At 37.6% G+C, this 18,186-nt stretch overlaps 1 protein-coding gene across 3 annotated transcripts in view; it reads right to left on the bottom strand.

The window, feature by feature from the left end:
• ANAPC10 (anaphase promoting complex subunit 10) overlaps positions 1-18,135 on the bottom strand; it is a 35,903-nt gene extending 17,768 nt beyond the window's left edge. The window contains exons 1-4 of one of the 3 annotated variants that reach the window (XM_027692775.1): positions 18,036-18,135; positions 11,991-12,107; positions 10,740-10,830; positions 9,840-9,960 (exon numbers count right to left, since the gene is read on the bottom strand). In XM_027692775.1, coding sequence (XP_027548576.1) covers positions 9,840-9,960; positions 10,740-10,830; positions 11,991-12,105 — 327 coding nt within the window. In that variant the 5' untranslated portion in view covers positions 12,106-12,107; positions 18,036-18,135. Of the gene's footprint in view, positions 1-9,839; positions 9,961-10,739; positions 10,831-11,990; positions 12,108-17,557; positions 17,671-18,026 lie in introns of those variants that run through there. The other 2 variants (XM_027692776.1, XM_027692777.1) reach the window with 2 other exon arrangements.
• Between the last annotated feature and the right edge of the window lie 51 nt (positions 18,136-18,186).

Below are 18,186 nucleotides of genomic sequence, written 5' to 3'. Positions count from 1 at the left end.
TTATTGGGAATTCAACACTAGCCTTGGTTCACATGATAGAACAATGGGAAAATTTTCCGAATGGTTGAACACTAACCCTGACAAGTGTGGAGAGCCAACTACAATACATTATATGGTAGCATAACCTGCCACCCACGTTGCTGAGAGAACAGCTTTCAAACACATGCACCGAGCTGTAAAACCACAAAATCCCTTATTACACATTGTCCCTTACTTAAGGTGAAATACACTGTTTCCCCCCCCCTTTTACAAATCTTGGCTTTTTTTTAAACCTTCATCTCTGAAGTTTATTTAGCAGCTAACGAGACTGTTTTTCAGACTTTATTTTCCAAATGCCATTTTTCCTGTTTTGTTTTCTAACCAAAATAAAATCATGTTTTTATAGTACACAGTGAAGCCTGTTGTGTCTTTCACCGTTGCTTTTTTTTTTAATACTACTTCCACCTGTGTGACATTACCCAAACTTTTAAAAGGAAATGTCTGATATATGACTAATTCATTTGTGAAGACTTATTTCTGGAGTGAAATATTTTCCTTCTTTTAATGAAAAGATACATGACTCATCACTGGTAAAGCAAAAAATGGTTCCATCGTGCTTGTGATTGGAAGACCAGATATTCTGATATTTACTGTAATTCTTTTCCACTGTTATGCAATTCAAATATATTCAAAAAGATAAACTGCCACAGCATGTGTGGTTATAGACACTGGCATTCATGTAAGTCAACCATTGCTGTAGAATGACAAACATACTCCACCCTCATTACAACATGCTGTGGTTACTCGCCAAACATTTTTGCCTTTTCTGAAAAGGCTACATTATAATAAAAGCAGACCAGCAAAACAAATAATACAAGGGGAACCGAGGTATGGGAGAAGAAATAACGATTGGTAGAAAACATAGCTCTGAAAATGGAAAGTGAACTACTTAAGGATTTTAGGAATGCACACAGCCTCACGCTGCAAAAAGAGACCACTGAAAAATGCTGGTACGTACAACTTTCTTAAGTTAATGATTCCCCCCTCCTGCCCCCTCCCACCACACATGTCTGCTGCTTGAATCATTGCATTCCAAGATAGTTAGAGGATATACACAGTTTCTTCAGGGGTTTTCAGTTGCAACTTTGCTGGCAATGGGAATTTTATTTGCAAGTGTTTCTATTCTACTGACAAGGTCAATTAGTCCAACGAACTATTGGTTGTTCTGTCTGATAGCTCCGTGTATTTATTCAAGCAAGCACTTTTATAACCCACAATTGAATGCAGACAGTTACCCTTGTAAACACAACTGTCCACAGGGATTTTCACTACATTTGAGCATGTAAAAGAAAAACATGCTTTTCCTCCCTCAGCCTGATAGCACACAAGTTTGATTACAACTTGAATTTCAAGGAGCGAAGGGCGTGGGGGCTACTGTTTTAAATGTATGTGATCTATTGTACATAAATACACATATTTGGATCAATTCCTAGAGCTGAAGAACACAGACATTTAACTGATCTCTCTAGGAGCTCCAAAAATTTGGTAATGCTATCAGAAACAGATCAGCATCTCTGCTCTATGTAGGCAATAAACAGAAAAGGCCATGGTTTAAAAGAAACAAAGAGATGCTATATGTAGCACTAGGGGTTAAAGGCTACATAAAATGCTTTCACAAAAGCCAGAAGCACCATGTGTGTACATGTGTGTAAATCAGCTGCAGAAGATGGTAGAGTTAAAAATAAAATTAGGAAAAAAGGGGGACTATTCCACAGCTCTAGGTAGAATTTTTGTAGGTCAGCAGCATGGCCATGCCACTGACAACATGTGCAAAGAGGAAAAATTACATGCCCTAGTCTTTACAGAACTTTTATTAACACATTGACCATCCATAACAAAATCTTCTTGTGAAGAAGAGATTCTTCATTTTTACTAATTAGGAATGGTAAAGGGGTTAGTCTATTAGTACACTGATCTCCACTATTCAAATCTTTCCTGAACAAATCCTTCAGGGATATAAAGAAGGTAAGAAACTATCATGGAAAACCAGCAATCTTCCATGGTTCTATTCTACTACTTTGTGTATTATAGAGATACTACAAAGATTGAAAAGCCTACTGCAACCATCTGTGAAGTCCGTAGCACAGGGGACAATCACAGAGATAATCAATAAGGAAATATGGATTCCAGAAAGCCATAAATTTGGTGAACAACACAGAAGTATATACAGTATATTAAATCTCTAACAGTTGTTTAATTAACAACCAAGCACTACTGAAAACCAATAGCTTTTCTGAAAAATGTTACCAAGAAAAGCTGAGTCAGTATAGCAAACTGACAAACAAATGGGAACAACAGGTTTTAAGGACTGTTCTTAACTGGAAGGAACTTCATTGTATATGGTGCTTTTTCTGGGGAGCTTTTAGGTAAATTATACCAGGGCAAACTAGGCAATTCTAGACAGAACTAGTTCATTTGAACAAAAACGTCAAGTGATTACAAATTGGTACCAAAATGAAGAACACAATTACAAGTTTCAGTCAGGTATAAACTGGACACAATCCAGTGTGGACTTTGACTCGGGATACTGGTTCAATAGCAGAGATAATCTGGACAGACTACAAACAAATCACCTTCCTAACAGATGACTAATAAGATTACCATTCTACAACAGTAGTATAATCCTACATACTGCAAAAGAGTGCTGGAGAATATGCTCACCTAAATCTGCAGCTGGTTTCCTATACTATCCTATATCTGCTGTAAGGCCACAATTCTCTCCCTGCTTTTTTAAAAAAATACTAATATAAAAAGTTCCAGTATCTGGCTCTTTCCCTCTCACAGAGAAATGTACATAGAGAACTATTTGCAACCTGCTCATGCCCAAAGGACTGGAACTTGTTTAGAGCATTGTAATTAGAATACATTAGTGAAAGCCTGCATTAAAGCCAGTGAGAAAGTCCTCCGTCATTTTGGAGCACAAATGCAGTTTACCTGCATTGATAACATATGTTTTTAAAAACCTGAATTTCTAAGCCACTGGTACCAGAAAGATTTTTACAGAACTAAAATATTTAACAAACAAGATTTTTAGGAAATCTCTTCAGATCCTCCTACTAGAACTTGGTTCACAGAAAAGAGATGAAACCATGTAATCAAGCACTTGCTACAGGAAGAGAAGGCTTAGGCGTGACCTGATTGTGGCCTTCCAGTACCTGAGGGGAGCCTACAAGGAAGAGGGAGAGAAACATTTTACAAGGGCCTGTAGTGACAGGACAGGGGGGAATGGCTTTAAACGAAGGTTTAGATTAGATATTAGGAATAAACTCTTTACTGTGAGGATGGTGAGGCACTGGCACAGGTTGCCCAGGGAAGCTGTGAATGCCACATTCCTGAAGTGTTCAAGGACAAGGTGAACGGGGCTCTGAGCAATCCGATCCCATGGAAGGTGTCCCTGCCCATGGCAGGAGGGTTGGAACTAGAGGTCCCTTCCAACCCAAACCATTCTATGGTTCCATGATTCCAGAGCCTAACATAAATAATTGACTAATAAGTTATATTGCCTTTAGTCATTGGCAGTGGAAAGAGAAGCTTTTTCACTTTTACACGAAAAAATCATACACTTTTTCCAATTTCTTTCCCATGGTAAAACTTAGATCAAATAATTGTGAAAAAAGGTTATAATTCAAGGCAAGGCTTTCACACATATGTAACATTCACTGCTTCGATCAGTTCCTAGTCTCTATATATTTGAGTTCCCTGGAGGAAAGCTCTGTACTTCATCAAGTTCCTGCCTTCCATAGAGCTGTTGCCACTTTGTTTCACATTGTTTTTCCTCTGCTTCAGAAAGTAAAGTCAGACTGACAGTATTAAAAATACTGGGCCTCTTTAAGGTACTCTTGCCTAATTGAGCCCTTCTGTGGCAAGAAAAGGTTCCTTCATAGATTTGGTTTTGAATGCTGGGATACAAAACATGAGAAAGTATCTTTCTCCACGCAACACATACCACAACATAAAACCAATTTTTAGTTTTCCTCTAAGATCCAACAGAAGAGATATTTATTTCTCTTAAAATACCATTTCAGAACAAGATAAAAATGCTTTAACAATTTTATGATGTGTGGACCAAAACAATCTTCCATACTTCAGAATTCTTCTAGATTTAATGTGGATCTCCCTGTTTGTACACACACAAACACCTCCATATGCATAAAAGGCTATTTCAGTAAGTGCATTTCTCATGATTGCACAGTAAGCTCTGTTCAAATATATTAGCATTCAAAAGCATAAAAGGGCAGGAAAATTGTAATCTTGTTCATACTTTCCACAGTTTGAAGCATATATTAGCTGATTTTCATAAGCATAGGAATGATGAAAAGGTCGTATTATCTAGAGTGTGATGATATTGGCAGGGCACAGTGATGTTATGTCATTAAATTTGCCTTCCTTTTGTAAAGATGATTTCATGTGAACATCCCAGTTGGAGACTCAGAAAACATCCTCTGCTGGAAGGTGGAAACATGTATGAAGTGCCAACTTCATATGGAAATAACCCTGCTTCCTAAACTTGATTCCTATCTTTAACATCAATCACAAGGCTTAATAATTAACCAATACCAGTGGATCATTCTACTGCCCTGCTATGCAGATTTCCAGCACCTGTAAATTTTAGATGCAAGAACAAGTACTATCTGCATCCTGATGAACTAAATCTATACTCAACCACCATAATAGCAAGATAACAACCAAAATGAACAAGAGGATGTATGACCTCATCCAGAGAGCATCCTAGAGACAGACAAGAGAGACTACAGTTTGAAATTCTATAAAACTAAAAGTTTACTTGGTCTTTTCTTAGCATCAAGTATAGCTTGCAGAAAGCAGACTGACTATTTTTAATTGACATTCTGAACTCAAGGACTAATGAGGGGTCAGAAATGCCTCTTTTCTTACATGGAAGAAAGAACATAGAGGAATGGTCTCTAACAGAAGTACTTGAAGCCTAGTCAAGAATCTAAAGGATTAACAACTCAGTACTCCATCTTCAATGGAAAGCAATTTAAAATGCACCTTAGAGATGTTTGATTAGAGACTCAAAAGAATACATTTTTGTGATTCATTACCTTACAAGAGTCCTATGACAATTTGCATACAGAAAACAGGTTGAGATGGCTAGTGCTGAATTTCAGAAAACGTCTAGACAAGCCCAGCTTCCTCACTACAATCACTGGACGCTGTAGAGTAAAGAGATTATAGTAGGGTCACATTTCCTTAACTACCCCTTGGAAAAGCCCCCCAGTTTAGGCATTCCTCCAGTAGATAATTCCCCACTGTAGTGCACAATCTCTTACAACAGTGAAGAAGGAGCCCTGTCCGTGGTGCTCAGCCACAACACCGGGCCACCAGGGAGGCTGCTGGGCCTGCACCTGGTCACAAAACACCAAGCAAGAGCAAAAGGATAGAAAACAAACTGAAAACAAACCAGACAGCAATCCAACAAAAAAAAACCAACAAAAGTGTACTATTATAACAGTACAAAAGTGTACTATTATAACAGGGCTTTCACCTGAGTCTTCAAAGTCATCTTCAGAACAGACTCTTGTTGAAAAGGTTAAGTAGGCTTTTGTTCCAGGAGGAAAGCATATAGAGACCGAATTCAAGCAGGCCTCTTGCAAAGCAATGTTTAATACTTGGCATCATTCTTCAATGCAGAGTCTGCTCCATGGGACCTCAAGTGACAATGTGTCTTTTCCCTGCATAAGGGCTATCCATCCCTGCCTGGTGATGGAGCACTGCACACCTATAAAGGTTGTCAGCCAGGGGAGTTACCCTGTTCCAGCAGCATTGTTTCAGACTGAATGGCTTCTGAAACACGAAAGAGCAAAGACCTTGCTTACCTTGGTAACACAAAGCCACATTATCTGGTTGCAAATTTGCCCTACTGCATAAACACAGCAGATCCATGGCCAGACGCTTCCTGGCTCCCTCCTCTTCAGTGGGGTATTTCTGATCATTTCCCATTAGGCCTGAGCATTAATACATCTCATTTACCAAATGGATGATTACTACCTTGAAACAGTTTGAAAAGCAAAGTATGCACAGCAATGTCAGGCACTAGCAATGGTTTGTTCCTATCACAAAGCTTGCCAGTTTCTCTCAACTACGAGCAACCAAATAAAAAACACATCCCACTTCAAATCAAAAACCAAGTGAAAGCCCAAAAAGCGTGCTGTGAGAACTAACTCCCCCTGGAATGGGAAAGAAATTATCCCTGTCTAGTTGCATCTCACCTAGTTACAGGCAACATACGGCACATTCTGCTGCTGAGTCCTCTGCAGGGCACAGCAGAATAGAAGACTGGCTCTTTCAGGGGGGGTCCTACCTCTTGAAGCAACTTTAATTTTGGGATTAAACCCCAGTGCTTCTCAGATGTGAACTAATATGAGAAGCTAATTTCAGAAAGTCTGATCCGCACCTTCCCAGAGTGTATTTTTTATCCAAAGCTGTAGAAGTGACTAATGCAAGAGTTTACAGGTGTCTTACTTTGCAGTGTAAACATTCTACATTATAGGATGACAGCAGAAGCCACTGAAAGTACAAGGTGAACGTACATATGAATACAGACTACAACCTGAAACCCTACCTGCACTAAGCATCGCAACACTTAATCTTTTTATGGCAAAGTGAACTGCTGAAGACCTAAATGTCTTGGAGAGGGTACAAAAGCAACAGGCAGGTGAGCATCACTTGAAGAGACCTGAGATCTCTTGCAGCCAGTATTTCACTCTCATCCTTTGCAGTGGGTTACTTTCACATCATGAGAAAGTGTAATAACTTAAATCACATAGTGAAGAGTCTGGATTCTGTTCTAAAAATGTCTTGTCCATCCAGACTTGTTTGAACCATTACATGGGAAAACTCCATGACTGGAAATAAGAAAATCTTTGCTCTCCAAACTTGACAGCTGTGATAAAAAGGCACTTAAGTCAGAGGAGAAGGCTGACTGCACACATCTTAACTTCAGTTCCAGCTGAGTAAGGGAATAACACTGCCAGATTATGATGGCTGTTCTCACCCATACAATGGGGTACAAATAACTTGTTTCTCAGAGGGGAAAAAAACATTTTATTCAGAAAATAATTTCATCTTAGGTTCCAAAAAAAAGGCATGTCTACATACTAGAACACAAACTAAAGCTAATCTTACATTTATGACAAAATTTAGCCTAACAGCATATTGCACTGTGTTGAAAATCAGACCATTAGGAAAGAAAACACATTCATTAGACACTATGAGCTGGGCAAACATCCACGGAAAAACAGAAAATAATTTAGCCTGATTTTCCACCCAGTTAATCAGTCCTGAAGCCAATGGAATCATTGTATAATTAAGCAGATTTGTCTAAAAAGCTCATAATAGTTCACACTGCTTTAATAACCTGCCTACGTGTCAGAGAAGCTGAAGAAAAGAGAAATTTTCAGGACTGAAGGAAAATTTAAAATATCAAGTAGTTTAGGAAATATGAAAATTCATAGGAACAAGTAACATCACGGTGGTGACAAAGAAGCATGACCATATTTTCTTCTCAGTTTTGAAGTAAAAAAAGTACATGAGGATGTGGTACACATAAGAATTACTCTCTCGTGCAACATATTATGGTCACATTCACATACTATAAAAAATCCTACTAATTTGTTTCATTTAGAAGTGCCATTTTTAACTAAAGACATTATATCCAGAATCCCATTCTTAGCAAGAAAAAAGAAATATTGCCTGAGAAAGTGCAGAAGACTAATACACCTGTTATGCATGTTATTGTTTCTGTAGATATTTAATATGTTAATAACAGATATACCCTCATGAGTGGAAGTTTACCACTGTATAAGAAACTTAAGTTAGGGAGTTATATGCATAATACTGTATAAGCATTATTACAAAAAGGATAATCATTTAGTTATTGAAAGAGTAGATAAAAGTGCAAAATCAAACTGATAATTAAGGACAACAATGACATCTAGTGGACACTCGGAAAACTGACCCGCAGATAACAGGGAAAAGATCCAACTGCTGTTACTGTTCTACATACAGTGATCAGCTCCCAAATTGCTACAATACAATTAGGAAGATTAAAAGACAGAATTTGCTGATGATGAAAGTCAAAGTAATGTGATGATTCATTTCTTTTGAAAGAATATTTAATTAAAAACTTTAAAAAAGAAAACAAAAACACATCAAGACCTTTCCATTTAAGATTTAGGATAAAAGTAAAGGTCAAAGCTTGAGAGAACATCACAAATCATTGAAAGGACATAGTGTTAACATAAGAGGCATACATCTTTGCTACCCTTTTTTACTCCCACTGCATCTACAACCTTCTACTTATGGGACTTCAAACTGTTGGGATTGAAAAGCAAAATGAAAATAATAAAAATCCCAGAAATAAAAATTCAAACCACTATTTAGCATCTCCCTTTTCTTGTCATTCCAATCCTTCTGTTATTGTAAAACCTGCCATATAAAGCTGGTAAGTTAAACCTTCCCAAAGTATCTGCCAGTAGCTACTGAGCTCTAGAGAAGAGGAATTTGAAACATGAGGCCCTAGTGACTCAAAATTAGCAAAGATACCTGCTTATACCTGCAAACCTGATTAGTTTACAAGGTGGACATCTAATAAGATCATAGACTAATTTAAATCTGCTTTTACTATTTACCAGAAGGTAAGCAAAACTAAGCAGTTAAAGCAACTCAAATCTGATCTCAGTTGTTCTGGCTAGAAGCATCACTATGAAAAAATACTGGGTTTGACTATTACATTTTTGTAAATAAAAACATGAATAAAACACTACAACTCTATGTGTCATTCAAAGTCTTAAGTATATCTTCAGAACTGGAAATTGGATTTTGCATCATATTGTTAAAAAACTGCATCCCTTTCACAATTTTTACACCTCAGTGACTGTCCAATATAAAAAAAAAAAAAGCTTTACAAAAAATTAGAAACTGTACTCAAAAGTTAAATATAATTAATGAACATATCTGACTGTAATTTACATTACTTTCAATTTAAGTTGGTATCTTGTTTGCTTTGTGTATGATTACAGAAAAGTTAGCTGCAATTCCACTAGCTCTCACCACCAGCAGCTGCTCGAGTCAGCTATTAGAAGACATGGAGGAGATTCTCCCTTACATAAAGATTCTCTAACCAGCAGAATACAAAGAAGCCTTTGCAGAACTGGTTATCTGCCTTTGTGTCCTAATTTCTTTTTCCAGAGTCTCAAAGTTAGCTTTGAATCAGATGCTGCCAGTTAGTAAGAGAATATGCAGCCTCCCAACAATGAAATCCAGACTCTAAAATATTTATGCACCATACATAGCTATAATTAAAATCTGTAGTTTTAAATCTGAGTCCTAGTGATGAGACTCAACAGCTGAGCAAGTCATTAATGAAAAAATAACTCAAATTCATGCCTTTTCTAAGTCTAAAAATGCAAGTATTTAAAAGCTAAGTTTCCCTTTTGATGCATGCAATGCATACATCTGCAGGTATTTTACATTAGTAAAATCAAAGTTTAACCAACTCTAAACAGCCCAGTTCTGGAAACCCCCGCTCTCTATCCCATTATAGGATCCATATATCAAGTCCATTATAACGATGTTGGCAATGGAGCCTAATAAAAAATCAGAAACCAGCCGAGTAAATTTACAAGACAAAAACTAAAAGCAAACATCAAAATAAACCCAGCCATTTTCCCACTTCAAGCACAATGCCATATTTTACCTCCCAAACCAATTTTTCTACATCAGATGTCCTAATGAGAGAGAACAATCTTAAGACAGAAAGCAAAGCATCAGTGACTTACCCGGATTTCCTGGAGATTATGAAAATTATTTCCTACTCTGACAGAGATTTTGCTCGGAGTGTAACTTTCATCAGATTTGTAGTCTGCATAAATGCATAATGTCTTCACTGTTGTTTTTCTTCTGCAAGAAGCAACACAAGCTATGTAAGCATCATAAAGAAAAATATTCAGGTTATTGCTAGCTTGCAACAACTAAGGATTTAAATGTTCTAAAAATGAATATGTGTGTCTGCTGACTTACAAGAAACTTGCTGTTAAAGAACAAGGTGGTTTTTTCACATTAGGTTATGTACACAGAGTTGATTTTCATTGTTCTCCTTTGTCTGCCTTCAGAAATGTCAGAATGCCAAGAAATGGGCCAAGATGCCAAATAAGCACTTGTATGTAATGAAGCTTATGTTTAGCTTATCAAATATCGGCTCTCTTGTTATACCAAGGGGGTCTCAAGAAAGCAAATAAAAAAAGGTGACAAACATCTAACATCATCTTAAGTTTGGTTAAAGAAAAAGTACTGAAAGCATCCTACACAGAATAGAATAAAAAAGGTTTCTCAAACTCAGTTGTCAGGTTATACAGGACTACTTTAATAACAATCATCTATCCTTCAAATGACTCTCAAAGACAGAAAGTCTGGATAAAAGTCACCTTAGGTAGGTAAATGTGACGCTGTCACAAATGACATACTATCAAACCTTTCTTTTGCTTGCTTATTTAGGCATTTAGTAAATCATTACATTTGAAAATCTCATTTTTATAAATGCCATCTAACTGGTTTCTTACCAGCTGGGTAACAGGATTAATGCAGGAGTCCTTTCACTTCCAAAATTTGTATCTTGGTGAACAGTCATCAACACAAAGTTATATAAAACACCCTAACTCACAGGGAGTATTTTTTAATACCTAAATTGGATGTTCACCAAATGAGGCTGTGATCCATCTGACTGCCAGTAAGTTTCTAGATTATCATCTCGTAACTGATCCACTCCAAACCCTAAGAAAAAGAAAATGTTATAGTCTTGAATTTCCCATTTCCGTGATGCCAATGTAGCTTTTCTTCAGCTGTTACAAACTAATGTAGCCCAAGGTATGACATATAAGAAAATATTTCTAGGTACCCAAGTTGTGCCTATGCTTTTCTGACACAAAACTAAAACAGAGGAATTTGTGAAAACTCAATACTGTTGAAGTCTGTGTGGTGTGAAACCAAGTCAACATGTCCCGGAATTTCAAATCGTTAAGTAGTAACTCATACTGATTGTAAGAACACTAATTAACAGTTAGATTTTCCCACTTATTCTGTAGTTTAACTGCTGAACTAAGGGAAAATCGTTAGCAGAGACCATTCATTTATTATAAAATTTTAGCCAAATGTAATATTTTCAAGTAGTCTTCTGAAATATTTTTGCTTTTTCAAGTTACTAGCTAGAAAAAGCAACAGATGGCAAAAACAGTATTCCTGAAAGTTAATGTCATCACATTTAAAGAAGCAATTCCAAATCTATATTTTTCCATCTCTTCATTATCTGTCCTTTTACTAATCACATCCTTTTATTGATTGCCCACACTAATTGCAGTTCTAATGTAGCAGTTGAAGTTTAATCTGCAATAAAAAATTACTTTCCCCATGTTTAAGCAACAAAACCATATGACATTTTTCTTCAAGTAAGCTTCCAGGATATCAGACCAAACACATTCAGCCTGAGCACAATATTGTAACATAAAGGGATCATTCCCTTTAGGCTGCAGCAAGACACAAGATAAATTCCCAATAGCTATTTCTGAAATAGCAAATCAAACACCCCAGAGGAACAGAACACAGATCTTAAGATATTTTGAGCAGGTATCATTAACCACACTTCAGGACCATTTACAATAGTTTTATTTTATTTGCATGGTTTTAGGGAGCTACATTGTAATGGCCAAGTCCACACAAAGTTTAGACAGAACATTCAGGTCACCCAACTGCATGGCTGCTCTTTGGCAAAACTCGAAGACACCCAGGCAAGATGCCAAAGCACAGAAGCAACTACACAGTGCTGGGTGGGTTCCTGCTCACATGGTTTAGTTTGTTCACTGGGCAAGTAAAACAAAAAACTCAATTTAGTATAAAATAGGTAAAACTTCTGTTAACATGAGATAGTAGGATTTTACCTGGCTTACAGGATGAAAGGGACCAAACTGCTTGTGAGCCTATTTCTCTAACAGTACCAGTCCTCTCTAACTGCTTTGGATCAGCACCAGGTGGTGTCTTGTTTGGGGTAGTCATTTCTAGTAAGAGAAAACAAGTGAGTTAGTTGACACATTTTTGGCTTAATGGGAAAATTAAAGGCTTGTGTTTGTTCACAGACACTTTAATTCTTTGGCCTCACACTTAGATAATAGCCTACAGAATATGTGGTTTATACATATACACATATATGCACACATTTTTGCACATCTCTAGAACCTTTTATTTATACATACATAAGGTAACATGTATAAGTATATATAATATATTAAGTAGTCTAAGAGGTTCCACATATACATAAATTTTGTGTCCTTAAAAATTCAATATATACTTGGAACATTCATAAGACCTACTTTATTTGTATCATTCTAACTTACACATACAGAGATAGTCAGGGGTTCAGGATTTGGTTTTTATGGTTCTGTTTAAGACATTAAAACAGACCTTGTTGATCTAAAGGCTAGCAATACAACTTCACACCCCTCCCACATACACTTAAAAGTTTTACTTAATCTGCAAGTTCAGAAACCTATTCAGAAACTACAGCAAGCCTGTCCTGGAGATACTGCTCCTTAAAAATAGGAAATCAGAGTTTAAACAAATTGTGTAGTCTCTAATTTGTAACAACTGGTTATAGCCACATTTATCCATGGTTCATTTCCTTAACTTCACAACTTCATCTGGAACCATCACCTGTGACTTGCACTGCTCAAGTAACCATGTACAGTCTCAACACCCAGACTACCACCATATACACTACAACATAATCATACTGGGTTCCATTTGGTACAGAGCACCTTATTACTTCCCAGAAAGTAGCTTAAAAATAATTGGAAAAAAATAAACTAAAGCATTCCAGAGAAGCATAAGTTCCATGAAAGGAACCACATTAAAGCTTAAAATTAGACATACAGTGCTCAAGAGCCGGGGAATTAGAGGTGACTTCTCATCCTTTGCTCACATGCATCACATCATGTTGTGCTCTGCTATTCTCAGAAATTCTTCCAGTACCTCACCCAGAGAGCTAATAAGGTACAGAACCAGGCTGGTATCCACAGGATCCAGACCTTACCCACTACAGAAATGACATAAGGAAGAGACAAGATTTTCTATGTACTAATAACTCTGCAGTTAAAAACTCTTTGTGGGACACAGGAAATCTGAATTCTGTAGTGCACATCACTCACTGCACCAAACATTTTCTACTGGCCCTTGGTTATTTTTTTTTTTTTTAATTTTCATACATATGACTCAAGACAGTATTCCAGGGTTTTATGCTACTTTCTCATATACAAAACTGCAGCCCTAACTATCATAAAAACATCTGAATAAACAACCGCATGTGTAGTAAAATCTAAATACTGACAACAGCAAGTGTCCCAAAAGGCTGCAAACAAAAACCTTATTCAAACACTATTCTCTCAGAAAAGAAGTCCAACACTACACAGCTAATCCTACAGATATCACGTATATATTCACAGATATAGTAATCCTAATGCCATCCAAATAAAAAAAAAACAAAAACTCATGCAACAAGATGTTTTAAAGTCCTTGCCAATGCAGAAAAGTTTTGTTAAAAAAAAAAAATACTAAAAAGACTAAATTGACAATGCATTTAGCCATTTCTCTAAGAATACACTAGCACATACATTTTCCCTAGTCACTGTATCTAAATTGTGCATTATCTGCTTTAAAGCTTCTATCAGGTATTAACAATAGGCTCCTTAAAACACAGCTTTAATAATAATTCTTTACTGAATCAGCTACATCATAAACCCGTATATATCAAGAATAGAGTAGAATAGAAAATAAATAACTTCCTCTGGTTGCTACTTAATACAACTTTAAATTTATTAATGGCAATTTCAATAGACCAACATTCACAAGTAGTCTAATTTTCTAAGAATTCAAAACAGTCTTGTAAAAGAATTACAAAACACTTAGTTCACAGCTACTTCAAAACCAAACATTTTTCACAGAATCACAGGATGGTTTAGATTGGTGGAAGGGACCTTCAAAAATCATCTAGTCCAACCCTCATCCTACACCAAAATTCAAATTATGTTTATTAACCATTGGGGAGAGTATTTTTCTGGACTTCTGAATTTTAAAGCTCAAGTGACCTACTAGTCAAAACTCTGCTATTTTTCACTTTTGTGACAATAAACTGAGGTTGAGTTGCATTCATTTTAATTCTCAGATTTATATAGAAACCAATAATGCTGTTCTTTCCACCTTTGAAAATAGAGAAGTGAAGAGAATTCAACCTCACAAAATAAAGTTGTTATTCATTTTAGTTCAAGTGATCACATCTCAAAAACATCATACAAAACGTCTTTTGAAAATCATCACCAGCAAGCCTTCAATCTCCTTTGACTTCAAGAGAAAATGAATAAAAAACTCCAAATCTGATACTCACAAGTTCATTCCTAGACATAGCTATTGTTAGATACCCACCCTCAAGACAAAAGAAGTATGCAAACATTCTATCAAAACTCACCAAAATAAGGTAAGTCACAGAAATCACACTGTTCACTCAGATTATATCAGAAAGTTGATTACACTTGCTTTCAGAAAACATTACTAGAACTTTTAAGTCTGCAGAATCCCTTAAGGCAACGATGTTGAGATTTCTTATAAGCTTCAGTGCACAGAGAAAAGTTCTAAATAACTTAACACTGCCAAAATTTGTATTGCAATGGTACTCAAAAGTTCAAGCCAATCATTTTGGGGGTCTGAACCGTAAAACAAGAAACACCATCCAATTTTCCCCATGTTTTAAACTGAGTTTGTTTCCTCCTATCAAACAGGCAAAGCTACTCAAAATCCAAATCCCAACTCCAAACCACTGCTGGCAAATACTGTGTACTAGTGATGCAAAAGACTGAAAATCTTTAATGGTTGAACTAATTGAGTCAGATTTTCATGACAGAACTCCTGTTTAACTTGCTCAAGAACAAGACATTCTGGATAGCTAAGGAAAAATAATGCTGCAGCAGCTCATTCAAGCAACACTTCTGGACGTTTTCCTAGCAGAAGTAAAAGCACCTCATATTGAGCAAGACACAAATACTTAGCTTTAAAAGTAATTTAAGTCACCTAGTAAAACTTTTCTCAGCTTTTTCAGGCTGTGTAAAAACAACTAATCTTTCTAGAGGCCCTTCTCCTTGACACGTGCTGGAAAATGGAAAGACACACCACATCTATAGAAGCACTGGCTGGAAACATCTCCAATTTTCCAATTCAGTTATTCCAAAAGATCATTAATAGGCTGCCGTTTCCTTATTAGCAACGTTAATATATGAATGTCTTAATGACATGATCAAGGCCATGCTTCCACTTTGTCCCTTTCCACTATAGGGTATGCACATCCTTTGATTAAGACAAAGCAGTGGATCAGCTTTTTTCCCCCCTCCTTTAACACTTCATCCCTCACCATCTTCCTCAGAGAAGTTTGCTCTTTTCCAGAGAACATCCCATCCCTGTGGAGTAACAGCCATTAAAGAGTTTTAGCAAGCACACACTTTATAAACAGAGTGAAACGGATTTAAATGGTTGGACAGTGCCTTTCACAGCCAAACCAAATGGGACACCCTCAGTGTACCAGTACAAGACACCTTTAAAAGGTGCTTATCTGAAAGCAAAGGATACACATACTCCTCCACAACACATTAAACAGGAGACACAGAAGGATACACCGTGGGCCTTTCCTACTAAAGCTCCATAAAGATCGAGGCTCGAGGGAACTTGCAGATTGCAAAGCAGTTTTCCCAGTTAAAGTTTCTAATTCCACCAAGTTATCACAAACAGAACTGTTTAAACTCACACCTGTAAGGGCCCTTGAGAGACCAGACTGCCCTTAACAGTATCACTTTCTAGAAAAAAGCATGATTTCTGCTCCTGCTCTCCAGAGAACTCCAAGACTAGTTAATCACTGGCCTTTACATAGCAACCCTTTACAGATGTGAGGGCTCTCATCAAATCTGCTCTTAGTTTCTTCTTTTCTGGTGTGCCCAAGTATCTCAAGCTTCCCTCACAAATCAAGTTTTATAAACCTAACACTCCTGCAGAGTCTAGGTATCTACATACTATTGTTCAAGAAAGTAACCATACCATTTTAGCTAAGGCCCTTATTCAACAGAGCAATCACTTTCCTTGTCTTTAATCACACTTGTTAACCCGTTTAGTTGAAAGAACATATTACCAAACTTATATTTAATTTACTATGCACTACAGTGCTCAAATGTTTTCTTGGGATACTGTTTACTGTTCACTTTAGCCTTTCCAATAATCAGGCCTTTGATTTTTTCTTCCTGTGTTCTCTTCCTCCCTCAGTTCTTGTTAACTGGGCTTAGTTACACTGATTTCCAATCTGCTACCAATCTTCTCAAGATCATTTTGAATTCTGATGCGGAGCTGTACAGTGCTTCCAACTTGGCAACATATTTATTTTGTGTTCATCACTACAGAATATAATGAAAATACATTCAAAGCTGAACTCACCAGGAGCACACTTTGTGACATGCCTGTTTAAAAGTGAGATTTTACAAGTCAGCTTCAAACGCAATTTTTCAACGAGCTGTACAAGATCTTTAAAAAAAAATTATTTTTAGACCATGTTTCAGTAGCTTGAACAACGGCAGAAAATGTACAAAACTCAAGACAAACTCCTTATATGTCTGTCTCATTAAATGCACTGGCTACTGTAAAAAAGTTTGATCCAGACTGCTCTTAAACCTCAGAATCTTTCAGGGAATCAAAGTTCAGCCTTTCTATTTAAAAAAAAAAATTACTCTGATTGCATTCCCATTGTATAATTTTATTCAGTTTTAGCAAATATCTGACTACAGGTTTTCCAACAGAATTGAACAAAGGCTGCACTGACTACACCAGCACTTTTCCAACATCCATAAGACTGTTTTTCCTGTTCTTCTTATCAGAAGGAAATTTCATATCTTAGATTCCTTGGTTTTCTTAATGGCACTACTCATTTTACCTCATAAACTCTTTTTCCTGCTCTCATTTTCTTTGTCTAGACCCTTGCTGGTTTAAGGCCTTCAAAGATCTCCAGATATATCCAAAAACCAGACTCTCACTATGCTTACTATTCGTTATTCAGATGGAGGACTAAACAACAACATTAAACATTCAAATTACTATCATTTACTTAATATTTAACAGTGATAGTAAGTCTTCAGTAGCACCCTATTGCAACAGCCGCTTACCTGAATGTTCAACCTCTCAGATTATTCTCTCAATTCTAAACACTTATTATTTTTACTCTGCCTTCAGAGCATCACTTTAAGCCTACTAGTGAAAGTTACTACAGTCCTTCATTGTCACAAATATATTTCAGTAAAAATAAGAGTAATTAGAGCAACTGCACAATTGAAATACATTAGCGATTTTATATGTTTATCCCTAATCAGTTTAAATAAGTGTTGCGGAGTTTTTAACATATTTTTGTGAAAGCCAAGACTTCCAAACTTACCTGGTAAGGGTGTAAACTGTTCATTAAAGGATTCGAGCACTTCTTTACAAGTCGTGTGTAAACACTAGGTGGAAGCTGCCTTTAAAAACCACAGCACCCAGGGGATGAAGCGGCTTTGACAAACCAAGAGCTGCTTTCGCTCACGTTCCTTGGTAGCCCTCCCCCCACTACTCCTTGATTAATTAACCAATTTTACAACACCGTAGCCCGCAGGCCTGCAAAACGCTTAAATATCGATAATAAAGAAGCAACACCTACTCGCGGAACACCCCGGCCGCGCTGGAATCTCAGCCCCGGGCTCCGCTCTCCCGCTCCCGAGACACCCGCACGCACCGCGGGAGGGACGCGCTCGGGCAGCCCCCGACCCGGGTGAGCGCGCCGCCTCAGCCCGCCGAGCTCCCGCTCGGGCTGGGTGTCCCTCTTCCTCCGCCTCCTCCCCTCAGCCTCCCTCCGGAGCCGCAGCTCGCACCTTACCCACCTGATCCTGCCGGGAGCCGCCGCCGCAGCGATGGGCGGAGGCGGCGGCCAAAGGGCCGCAGGGCGCGCGCGCCGCCCCACCCTCAGGGCCGCCCCTCACAGGATCCGCGTCCAGGGGCGGGGAAAGAGACCCGCCGGAGCTTCCTGTGCTG

Source organism: Neopelma chrysocephalum, unplaced genomic scaffold, assembly GCF_003984885.1.
Source record: "Neopelma chrysocephalum unplaced genomic scaffold, ASM398488v2 Primary Assembly neopelma1_88, whole genome shotgun sequence".
Taxonomy (NCBI): Eukaryota; Metazoa; Chordata; class Aves; order Passeriformes; family Pipridae; genus Neopelma; species Neopelma chrysocephalum.
This window is presented reverse-complemented; position numbering and strand designations above follow the sequence as displayed.